At 37.4% G+C, this 12846-nt stretch overlaps 1 protein-coding gene across 1 annotated transcript in view; it reads left to right on the top strand.

Moving 5' to 3' along the window:
• ADAMTS19 (ADAM metallopeptidase with thrombospondin type 1 motif 19) overlaps positions 1-12846 on the top strand; it is a 228226-nt gene that overhangs the window by 198713 nt on the left and 16667 nt on the right. Inside the window, exons 21-23 of the mRNA XM_055301522.1 lie at positions 550-685; positions 6317-6521; positions 8854-9006. Of these exons, the coding sequence (XP_055157497.1) occupies positions 550-685; positions 6317-6521; positions 8854-9006 (494 nt within the window). The remainder of the gene's footprint in view (positions 1-549; positions 686-6316; positions 6522-8853; positions 9007-12846) is intronic.

The following is a 12846-nucleotide window of genomic DNA, read 5'->3' as shown; positions in this document are numbered from 1 at the left end:
GTACAGCTTTCTACCACTTAATACTAAAAGATAGCGTAGTCCTTACCAACAAATATTTAATTAATGTCTTGTCAATTTAGGCTACCACAATCCCTTGGGAATATAAAACTTGCCATTTAATTTCTTTTTTAAAAAAAATATTTAGTTGTTTGTTTTAGAGAGAGAAAGTGTGCATACATGTGCCAGCTGGAGGAGGAACAGAGGGAGAGGAAGAGAGAAAATCTCCAGCAGACTCTGAGCTAAGCATGGACCCTGACTAGGGGCTTGATCCCAGGACCCTGAGATAATGACCCTGAAATTAAGAGTTGGACACTCAACCAACTGAGCCACCCCGGCACCCTGCCATTTAATTTCTAATGAGGAAAAAATTTACCATTTATCCTCCTTAAGCCTAGAGATGCATTTTTATGTAAATTATAAATAATATCTTCATTGATCTAACTTAAAATTCCTTTCAAAGTCTGAAAATTACAATGAGCCTATGTTCACCCCCTAGGTCCGTTACTTAAAGGCCTGTCATTTTTCTGTGTGTTTGTTTGCTCTTTTCAGGAGAAAGGAAGACAATAGTGTCTTGCACCAAAATTATGAACAAAAATATCAGCATTGTGGACAACAAGAAATGCAAATACTTAACCAAGCCTGAGCCGCAGATTCGAAAGTGCAATGAGCAACCATGCCAAACAAGGTAACCATATTCCACCACTTGTTAACACTCTGGCCACTAAATTACAAGCTTGCTTTTATTTATTTATTTATTTATTTATTTATTTATTTATTTATTTACTTACTTACTTACTTATTTACTTATTTACTTATTTATTTATTTATTTATTTAGAGAGAGAGAGAGAGAGGCAGAGACATAGGCAGAGGGAGAAGCAGACTCCAAGCAAGGAGCCCAACGTGGGACTCAATCCCGGGTCTCCAGGATCACGCCCTGGGCCAAAGGTGGCGCTAAACCACTGAGCCGCCTGGGCTGCCCAAATTACTAGCTTTTAAAACATGCTCAAAATATTAACAAAATTCCGTTCTCCTAAAAATAATGCAAAAGTATATATACCAACATGTAGGGTTTTATTTTATTTTATTTATTTTATTTTATTTTATTTTATTAACATGTAGGGTTTTAAACAAGCTGGAAAAAGTATTAAAGCAGCAAGGCTAGGATGTTTCTCAACTTTAACTGTGTTCTCCACAGTATGAATGTGGAGATATAGGAGAAGATGGAGGAGATGTAATTAAAATTATTTGGTAATCCGTTGATTGGTCCTTCAAAAATCTGGTTATGGGTTGAATTTCACTATTTGTTCTTGAGTTTTCTGATATGATGTGTTACAAATTGCCAAGGATGATATAGACCAAAGCAGGACTGGCCAGGACTCAGCCCCTCATAAGACACCAGGGCCAGTATGATCGTCCTGGTTCCCAGGCTACATCCTCACGCCCTCTCCCAGAACTCCCAATCTGACTGCCCAATTCCTGACCTCTGATTGCTGGATTCCTGTGCTGGGGGTTCCTGGTTTGCTGTTTTGGTCACCTGTGACTTCAGTGAGTATGAGGCAACAAAGTAGGAGAGAAACCCTTGAATAGGAAATAAGAGAGCAATGCTGAGCAGATGAAAGTGGTGTAGAAAGACCATGCCTTAGTAACCCACAGGGATGAAGAACCCAAGTATAATTTTGGAGTGAGTTAGCAGCAAGGCTGTGTAGAGGGGTTCCCATCAGAGGGCTCCTTGAAAATCCATGTGCTTTCTTATAAAAATTAATGAGCTTAAGTGTGACTGAACCCCATGTCAGAGGTCCTAAAAGCCTTCAGAGATAGAATGGTAAAAAAAAAGAAAAAGAAAAAGAAAAGAAAAGAAAAAGAGTATGAGGCTGCATTGATTTCTCTGGAATACAGAGACAGGGACATCTGTTCTGTCCTGACACTCAGAGATCTCTTGCGGCTCCATGAATGAGGTGTATAGTTAGTTGTGATTTCCTAGGGAGCCACACAGAGAATGGAATCCGGGACAGAGTCACAGTGAGCTCATGTGCCCTTCAACTCAGATATGCAAAGGACTTGTAGCTTCATAGTGGTCTATAACTAATATAATATTCTTCATGGCCCTCCAAGCACAGTAAGTATGGAGGGAGGAGGTTAAAGAGGAAGGGGGAACAAAGTGGCCAATTAACTCTATTTATACTTTTCTGTCTTAATCTCTTTGGGAATTCGTGCATCCAGGCTCGTGTTCCATTCTTCTGGTTTCCCTGCTCCCCTGGCCTTCCCCACCTCTAATGCAACCCTGATCCTGCGTTTCCTCTGTTTTTGGCTTACTGCAAAACTTGCTTATTAAGCCCTTCAGATCTGGCTCACGCTATGTGAATGAGAGCTTAAAAGAATTTGGAAAATCCTTCCTTCCTTTACAATGCTGAAATTTCAAGGCTTGCTTTGCTGTAGATTGGGTGTATACAAGATGACAAAAGCTAATTATCAACTTTTCCTTTCCTCTGCATTCCTGCTCCAATATTCTTGTTCTTTCCCAATCCCCAGGGAAAATTATGCTTCTAAGGAATAGGACAGAAGAATGATATGTAAAAGAATGTACAAAAGATAATAACACATTAATATGCATTCAGTAATGTTATGCCCACTCCACCTACCTCACTCTCTGCTTTTCAGGGTAATTTTATAAGTAGATGAACTAATTAGGCTTTTTTATGATGCAATGTAGTAATCAACAGGAAAAGGGACCTAGGGTATTATTGTTAACCTGCGGTCAGCTCTTTAACTTCTTTCCATTCAGTGCTGGACAGATATAAGAGCAGAGTTTTTGGCCTTTGCTCTGTCAGCTAAAGAACCTGGATCATTTTTGTTATTACCATTCCTAAGAATTATCTTTTTCTTTATCGCTTTTAATAGATATTAAAATGCTAACTTATCTTGTGTTAAATTATTTGCTAAAATATTTCAAAACACCATTTGTCTCATGTGCTATATAATTTTTCCATCTGGAGAAAAGAACATTGGCTTTTTCTGATCTATCAGGAATCTTGAATGAGTTGGATTTGAGGACTAGAGCATACTTGTCACTTCCTAACTTGGTCTGTGAAGGATCAAAATGTGGAGTACACACCATTTATTGTTCATTCATTGACCTCAGCTATCTCAGAGGAAAATGCCTTACTAATGGCTTAGTAAAATGAATACTTTAGAAGGTCACTACATCCCTGAGTGAGAAATTTTTGCAGCTGGACACTGGATGTCTTTTTTGTTAGAGATTATTCCTTCCCTTGGGAAAGGAGTCAATATGTTGCAAACCACCAAGAAGCAGTGGCAGTCAGGTTAACCAAAATATCGAAAAGTAAGAAATGGACATGAGTGGTTATTGGGGGTCATGATAGGAAAACTTTCTATGACTTACTGGCATGGCACAGCATAACCTTTAGTTTTTCTTGCCTCTTCTTTTTTCCCACCCTAGTAAGAAACATTCCAATTTACATTTACATTTATTAAAAAAGTCACTAAATAGACTGATGGAACCCTATGTGCCAAGTATAAAATATATCAGTGCACTAGTAAATAGCTTTGGAAGAAGAAATCTTAAAGATAAGGAAATGGGATAATTCCAAATTAGATTGATTCTAAAATACAAAGTGTCTTATTATAATACGTTTTACATTCTAAATCTTATTTCTGAGAGGCTTTCATAAGGAATGGAAAAAGTAACTTTTGGGGCACCTGGATGGTTCAGTGCATTAAGCATCCCACTCTTAGTTTCATTCAAGTCATAATCTCAGGATCGCAAGACGGATCCCTGCATCAGGCTCCATGCTCAGCTCCACCTCTGCTTGGGACTCTCTCCCTCTCCACCCTGCCCCACCACCTCCTCCCCTCTGTTCTCTCTCAAATAAATAAATGAAAATTTTTTTAGATTTTATTTGTTATTCTAATAAAAAAATATTAGAGACACAGAGAGGCAGAGATATAGGCAAAGGGAGACGCAGACTCCCTATGGGGAGCCTGATGCTGGACTCCATCCCAGGACCCCAGGATCACAACCTGAGCTGAAGGCAGATGCTCAACTACTAAGCCACCCAGGTTTCCCATAAATAAAATATTTTTTAAAAAAAGAAAAAGTAACTCTTATCATTATACTAAGGGTCTCTAAAATGTATTTTATTTAAAAAATAAGAGATTCCATGAAATTGCACAGACTTTTCCTTTCAGTAGTGTGTTCTAGGTTCCATAATTGGAGGGAAAATTATATACATGGGTTTACATTGTACTTATAATGTGGTACACATGGTACACATTTTATGTAGAAAGATGAATCAGAAACTAAATAAATTTGGAAGATAATACTTTAGGAAAAATCCACTAGGGGACTCCCAAGCAAAATGATATATCTGCATCATACTTGATAGACCAGCAGACAAGAACTCTGTTAGAGGCAATACTAGGATGCAAATATTATTATATTTTTTTTTCCTTTTCAGAAATAGAAGCATAGAATCATTTAGAATTAAACCATTATACAGATGAGAAAACTAGATTGCATGAGTTGTGACTTTTCAAACTTTGGATCATTGCCAGAAGCATTTGGGCTTACGTAAATGTAGAAGAATTTATGCTATTTCTGTAAAACATAGATACAATTTCCAATATGAGAAATGTTTAATGACAAGCTGTTGTGTACATCCTGTTATAGAGGCAAAGAAGAATAAGACATGATCTCTTCCTTTAAAGAGTTTAGATACTAATCAGGAAAAGAAGGGTGGATTTTGTAGAGAGGATGAGAACTCCCCCACTTTCCAAGGTAATTTCTAATAAACGCTGTGTGAGTGCCACAAGCCAGATGCCAGAGGGCAAAGGGACCACAATTATTATAGGTTGGATGGAGAAGCCCTGTTAGGAGGAAAGGACTTGGAGCTGGCTGTCAAGGTTCCAGGCAGTGGGTGCTCCATAAACAGGTACCATGTGGTAAAATAGTGTTTGAGGAGCAAGCTGAGCATATGGTTTCTTTTCCAAACAAATGAGAGATGAAGCTAGAGAAATAAGTATAAATTACTTATAAATATACTGTAATATATAAAGTATATGCTATATACTGAGTCCCTATAATGATAAACACTTTTACACATGACAAAATAGAAACTTAACTAAAGCTATTAGTATTGTTTCAAGAATGTGCACAGCTAGCAAGGAACCCAAAGTTAAGCTCAGGGCTTTGGACTGCCCTGCGCTGTGCTGAAATAGGATTGTGCAGGTAGTTTGGGGTGGACTTAGTTCCCCCTATGTGGTTGACCTAATAGTGGGAAATGCAGAGGGGCTTTTACTGACACGATTCATACAAATTTCATGAATCACTTTTCTGGTATAGGCCTCGGTTCTTCCTGAAATAAATTTGGGGAGGTGTTTAAATTAGTGGTCCTTAGGGTATATCCCAACTCAACAGAAATGGAAGTGCCATAGAGATGTATCACTGCCCTGATGATTGGGAAAAGGATGTCCATCTAGGTATTAAAATGCATATGTATTGGCAGAATCACTTAATCAGTGAATTCCAAGAAGAATATTTGGAGTTTTTGGGGATCTCTGAAATGAGGTCATTTTATGTTTATGCTCCTGAGCCTGTACCCCAGTGTCTGTGATTATGTGTCAACTACATAGAGGCTAGGCTAGCCTAAAGATGCACACATAGCTGTATCAGAGGATATGGCCCAGACATGAAAACTCGTCGCAGGTCACAGGCATAATGTACTAACTATGGCTTCCTCTGGGTAAGAGGGTATTCTCATGACAGGGTTCTGTGCCGTTGCTCATATCTGCATTTGTCATGTGGTGAAGTGATCTAGAGTCTCATTTCAATTTCTGACTCTCCAACCCTGTGACCCTTGGTAAATTGCTAAATCTCTCCTTGCCTTGGTTTCCCTCTCTGTAAAAGTCCAAAGTAGTTGTAGTACCTTAACACAAGGAGTCATTGTGAAGACTTAAAACACAAAGAGCAGGAATAACTCAGTATGTTAGCAATTGTATACTTATTAGGTATCTCAGTGCGGCCAGTATGATAAGCAGCAATAAGCAAAGCATATCATATGGCATGGATGGAATCGAATTCTTGGAAGTTCTAGTAGGAACAAGGCCTTGAGATTAGAAATACAGAGAATTCGACATGATAGAAAACACAGGTGTTTTAGACAAAACTATAAAGTAGTAAAAAAAGAAAAAAGCAAAAAATAAAAGTCACTGTGCAACAATTCTAACTCCAGACAGGTCAAAATACACCATGGGTGGATATCTTTTAACTTGTTTCAGTGGTTCTTTCTTTCCTTTTAGATGGATGATGACAGAATGGACGCCCTGTTCACGAACTTGTGGAAAAGGAATGCAGAGCAGACAAGTGGCCTGTACCCAACAACTGAGCAACGGAACTCTGATCAGAGCTCGGGAGAGGGACTGCACCGGGCCTAAGCCTGCGTCTGCCCAGCGCTGCGAGGGCCAGGACTGCATGACTGTGTGGGAGGCAGGAGTGTGGTCTGAGGTGCGGTGTGTGCCCCTGTCCCTTCCTGTTCCCGTACTCTCCTCCAGCTTAGCTCATGTGAGGTCATATGCTGTCACAGTCAACATCTCTGTGCACAGCAATTTCAATACCATCTATTAATTTTTCTGATGATAAGAGGAATATACTCATTGTATATAATTTTGCAAATATGACTTCAGCCATTGTCACATAATCAGGGACACATTATATGTACATTTTATTAGAATGCCCTTATTCAGGTATATACCATGTATAGAATCTTTAGTGGGCAGAAACGTTGATACACATTTGATTCATTGTTTATCCCTGAACATTTAAGAGAAAGAAGAAAGACCATGAACATTTAACAATCATATCCTTGTAGGCAGGGTCTCTGTTTTTATTTCATATTTAATATATTGCTTATATTTAATCACCAATTCAAGAAGGCTAATAGTTTCACCATTTCATAATAGAGCTCAGAGAAGTTAAATAGTTCACCCTAGAATCTTATCTAAGTGTGGTATCTGGGATTTGAACATAATGCTGTCACACTCACTGCACCGCACACCCATTATCATGTGGTGTGCAGCATACAGGTGTGTTCCATGCCCAACCATATGCTTTATTTTTCTGTTACCATGATATGTATCTGTGCATAATAATAAACACCAGTCATTACTTATATCTTCTAGCTTCTCTGAAGCATTTTAGGGATGTGGCTGCATGCACACATACACAAACACACTCACATACCCACACACAGGTGCAGAGTCATGCACATGCACACATCCAGACCAAAATCATTCATATGCTTAATCTCAGAATCCTAGATGGTGTATAAAACTGACAAATGGAAAATGCTAGGTTACAATGAGTAGCCAATCTTTTGAAAATGAGGATATAGTAGCTTAGATAATAAGGTTTGGGAATATTCTTCAATTAACCCAATCTCCCCCCTCCACAAAGTACATTAGCAAATAGCACAACTTTCTGTTGGCTTCCTTTTCTGAGCTATACCTTGCTGTTTAACAGATTCTTCTTCATTGGCAATGTATACTTTTGAGAGTGAATATAGTATCTGATTTTACATCAGAATCAGTGTGATCTGAAGAGAAGATTCACATGAGCAAAGGAAAATAGCCCACCTCCAGCCAAACTATAACATTTTTGCAAACTCTTTAGGAAGAAATAGGTCAGAAATATTCTATACAGATTTTTGACACCAGCTGAGAGCAAATAATATGTCTCGGTGCAGTCTACCAATTAAAGAATATCTCTCACTTTGATTTAATTTAAAAATTGATCTTATGGATCAGGGTGAGTTCCAATTGCAAAAAAATAAAAATATAAATATTAAAATGCCAAGTCACACATGTAGTCCACTTTAAAGCTCAACATATTCAAACATAAGCCATAAATTATGAGATAATCATTCATTTGTGCAAACTTTATATTTAAAATATCATTAGTTCCATGCTTAGGTTTTCAAGAACACAACTGTTGGAGTCCTCCTGGTTATTCATATACTACATCATTGTTAAATGTACACCTGCAACTCTTGCTTTGGACCTTTATCAGACAATTATTCATTGAATTTTTCAACTTTTGCCATATCTTTCATCTCTTCTTTCTCTCTCCTCTCCCTTCTCCTGCCCAGTGCCATTTTGATCTCTGTGCCCAGATAGTCAGTGATGTGTACCTTTGTAAAACTGAGAAGCTTTACACATAATCCATAACATGGAGCACAAATGAAAATGAGGTACTAATTTGCATCTAGAAAAGACTGGTGAAATATACATATGTGCTTTATGTGTTATGTCACCATCTTAAATCATTTAGATTGATGATTTCCAGGGGTATATAATTATGCAATGAAATATTTTATTTTTGCTAAGATTTTCTCTGGGTTCCCTTTAAGAAAAGTCTATGACAATTGATTCTCTTAAAAAATTTCATTTTTCACAAGTATTTCTTAGGGCTAAAACAGACTAAATCTTAGCCAAAGTAATTTTTTCAATTTTCATATGTAACTGTATAACTATGTGATGCCAATCAAGTTTAATATTTTACATTTTGATCATTGAATATTATTTGTCTTTCATCACCAATCCTATTATAATGGTCCTGTGTTCCTGAAACTCATTTAGCTCCAAACTGGGCCCCAACCTTTATCTGGCTCCTGGTACTGGGGTGAAGCCAGGTGTTTTTCTTCTCTTTCTTCTTTCACCTGATCTTTATGTGAGTGACAGGCTTAGGAGAGTTGATTCGAAATATTACTTAACATAATTTAACCATTGGTCTCTATCTCCTAATCACAACCTCATCCAGACTCTCTGATGTTATCTTCCAGTGTTCGGTCAAGTGTGGCAAAGGCGTCCGTCATCGGACGGTGAGGTGTACTAACCCTCGAAAGAAATGTGTCCTCTCCACCAGACCCCGGGAGGCTGAAGACTGTGAGGATTACTCGAAATGCTATGTGTGGCGGATGGGCGACTGGTCTAAGGTGAGACTCATTTTGTCCATTCTCAGTATTAGGTTTCAATGATGCCAGCATTGCCTGGAGTGTTGTAACCACACAGTATGACATTTAGGACAGATAGAGGACAGAGGTATGGATTAGGACAGATGAAGTGTTATTTTCCCAGGTTCACACCCAGTCTGTCCGATTATGATCATGAGTTCTGTAAAACTATTTTAAAGATCAAATAAGAAAAAATGTATAAAGCACTGAAGACTGACACAAAGGAAGTTCTCAAAAAATTATCTATTTTTATTTTGTTGTGAGTCTTTATTGATACATTCTTTGTCAGAATATTTTTGCATAAAACATCTAATAAAGTACTGTTAAGTGTGTTGAAAATATAACTAAGGGAGATAGTGACAGAATCAAACAGAGGCACGCTTCATCTTAATATGTAAAAGGCATTATTTTTCCCCATCAACTTTTTGGGTTGTGTATAGAAGAAATGGAAAGCAACAGCATTCTTGAAGTTCTTTGATCAAATTAGGCAGACACAAATCATATGGTAGGTGAACAGTAAGCTTCAATTTGTGATAATAGTATTTTAACTTATGAATAAAATAGAGCCTTATATATAAGTGAGCCATAGAAAACAGCTCATCTATTCACTCTATGTAGAGAATTTAAAAATCGCATGTGTTAAGATAAAATTCTGATCATATGTGGGTGAAAACAGGTCTCAAATACTAGTCATCAGAATTGTAACCGTTAATCAAATAATCCCCTGTGCCTTGTGACATTCAGCTGTGATATCATATACTTATTATCATGGAATCATAAAATTCGAAGGCTTAGAAGAGACCTAATAAATGCTCTCTTCTCTCCCTTTATTTTATATTTGAAAAAAAAGGGGGGGAGGTTAGTGCTGGGTCATGGTAGGGAGTGTAGTGGCTTTTTGTAGAGAATCCTAAAGGACTCCCTGGAAGAAGTCTTCTCAAAGTATAACACTGTGATTAGCCAGTTTGCATAACATTGGCCCAGAAGAAATTCCTGACATTGAAAATCTATTTTCTTGTGATTACTGATGCCTTACCTCTCTAAAAATGTTTGCATATTAGCATCTCATGTTCTCTATACTTTTCTTTCAAAGACCTACAGCACTTCATGTTTACATTGGGACTCTTTAAAAGATGCATTTGTAAACAATGTAAGTAAATCCCTCCCTACAGAATTAGGAAATATTCAGCTTAATCCATGCAGCTTTGAACCATAGAAGGAAACTTCACATTTTAGAGGAAACAACCTGTGGAGGAAAGAGAATTCCAAATTAACCACAAATAATTTTATTTTCAGGGTTAATGTTTTCCTAATTCTAAGAGAGGGAAATACAATGAGATGATGGGGCAAGACTGTGGCTTGGGGGCAGCCTGGGTGGCTCAGCGGTTTGGTGCTGTCTTCAGCCCAGGGTGTGATCCTGGAGACCCGGGATCGAGTCCCACTTCGGGCTCCCTGCATGGAGCCTGCTTCTCCCTCTGCCTGCCTCTTTCTCTCTCTCTCTCTCCCTCTCTCTCTCTGTCTCTCATGAATAAACAAATAAAATCTTAAAAAAAAAAAAAAAAAGACTGTGGCTTGGAAGTCAAGACAAGGAGGGGGATAGTTTGGATTCCTTCATTATACAGATGGACCAACTGGTCAAGCTATTGAATACCTTTGTATATTTGTTTCCCTATGAGTGAAATAAGGAAAACAGATAACAACACTGTTTTCAAGCTCTGTGTCTATTAACCCTTTCTTCAGTACTAAAGGTATGAAATAGGATAAGGAAATGAAAGTCCTTGTTGGGAGGGTGTGAGGAAGATCCCCTTTTGCTCTCTTTTAATTGTTAGCCATCCCACATTTGTTTATTTTGGCTAGTGAAATTTGAGGTGTTTTCCTTAAGTGTAACAATTCTTTTCTAAGAAAAAAGTTTAAAAACTACTAGAATAGATGAGCTCTGTTTTTCCAGCTTTGTTAATTAATAGAAATATTTTATTAGGGATGCCTGCATGGCTCAGTTGGTTGGGTGGCTAACTCTTGGTTTTGGCTCAAGTCAGGATCTCAGGGTGGTGAGGCTGAGCCCTGTACTGGGCTTCACACTTAGTGTGAAGTCTGCTTGAGATTGTCTCTCCCATTCTGCCCATTGTCCCTCCCTCTACTCATGCTGGCACACATGCAGGTGTGCTCCTTCTCTCTCAGGTAAATGGATAAATAAAATCTTTTTGAAAAAAAGAAGTATTTTAAGTGATAAGTGTTAACCTCCAGTTAACTATAAAAAACAAAAACTGTAATCACAAAAAAAACAAGATCCAAGAGTTGTTATAATTTATGACACAGAACTGTAAACTCCTTCATTGCGGCATGTGGAAATAAGGCCAGCAAGTTATATTTGAATGACACATATTATTGCTATTGATTAATAAATGTGCCTATAATGTGGCCTCTGGTTAAATCTTAAGCAAAATCAAAATTAATTGGGGAGATCATAAAAAAACATGACTTTTGATTTTCTATGCTAAGCCTAGAAATATATTTTTTCCAATTTATCAGTTTTATGTGTATCCTTTTTTAGGTATACTTATATTGAATTACTTTCAGTTGGTTTTGTTGTGTTATTATATTGCTGCCCGACCAGAACATAGATTGCCTTTGTGAGTAAGGAAAGGAGTAGTTATGTCGCATAACATATCATTTTTGTTCTATGACTTTTTACCTCTGTCTGTTGGCCTGTTTGTTTCTGTTTGCTTATTTAGAAGGTTCAATATGTTGCATTTTCTCTTTATATGGATATAAGTCTACTCTTTTCCTTAAACCTATTTCCTTGTTCTTATTTATGACTGAGATCTCAGCATAACAGATTTAAACAACATATACAAATTAAAGCTAGTGGCTCCATGTGAACTTTGATTTTATTCCTTCATTTTTACTCCTAAGATACCACTTTCATGTTAAAATAAAGATCATCCCAAAATAATTACAGAGAAAAGGAATAATGCTGTGATTATTAAGTTTCAGTGATTAAAGTATTCATAGAGGAAGCACATAGATTTCTTAATCTTATCAGCTGTGTCCCTGGAACAAGAATAGCAGCAATATGCGCACAATTGTGGGTGGATTTCTGTGCTCCTCGGAGGTCAATTAATCTGTCAGTTTCACTCAAATTCTACTAATATTTTTTAAACTATTGATAAATCTAGTAGACTTAGAATTAAGCCTTGGATTGGCTTTAATCAGGAATATTCAGTGAGCTATCCACAAAAATCTAGCTATGAAACCGTGTTCCTCCCTCTATAATATAAGCAAATCACTAGAGAATCAGTTAAAAGAAAAATGTATCCTCAGCCTCGTCCACTATCTAAAAATCCTTAACCAGCATTGAGCCAAGGATATCTCGGCTAAATGGAGGCTTCCTAAGAAAAACTTTTGAACAGCCTCAAACTATTCACTGTATTTGTATCACCTATGTGATTTCTATTATTTATGGTTTGGTGGCTTTGCGTAAATAGTTGGGAAATTGCTCTCAGCTTAAGAGAGAAAATTGTAAATCCAGGAATATTCAAAAGAGAAAAATCTGTCACAAAAATGTTCAGAAAGAGAGACGGAACATGAGAGAACTCCTAATTCTGGGAAACGAACAAAGGGTGGTGGAAAGGGAGGTGGGCAGAGGGGTGGGGGTGACTGGGTGATGGGCACTGAGGGGGGCACCTGATGGGATAAGCACTGGGTGTTATGCTATATGTTGGCAAATTAAACTCCAATAAAAAAATTAAAATAAATAAATAAATAAATAAATAAATAAATAAATAAATATAAAAATGTCACCTCTGATTTCAAAGTAGATGTAAT

The sequence above is a fragment of the Nyctereutes procyonoides genome, unplaced genomic scaffold (genome assembly GCF_905146905.1).
Source record: "Nyctereutes procyonoides isolate TBG_1078 unplaced genomic scaffold, NYPRO_anot_genome, whole genome shotgun sequence".
In the NCBI taxonomy this organism is placed as follows: Eukaryota; Metazoa; Chordata; class Mammalia; order Carnivora; family Canidae; genus Nyctereutes; species Nyctereutes procyonoides.
Note: the sequence above shows the minus strand (reverse complement) of the source record. Positions and strands in the feature narration are given on the sequence as shown.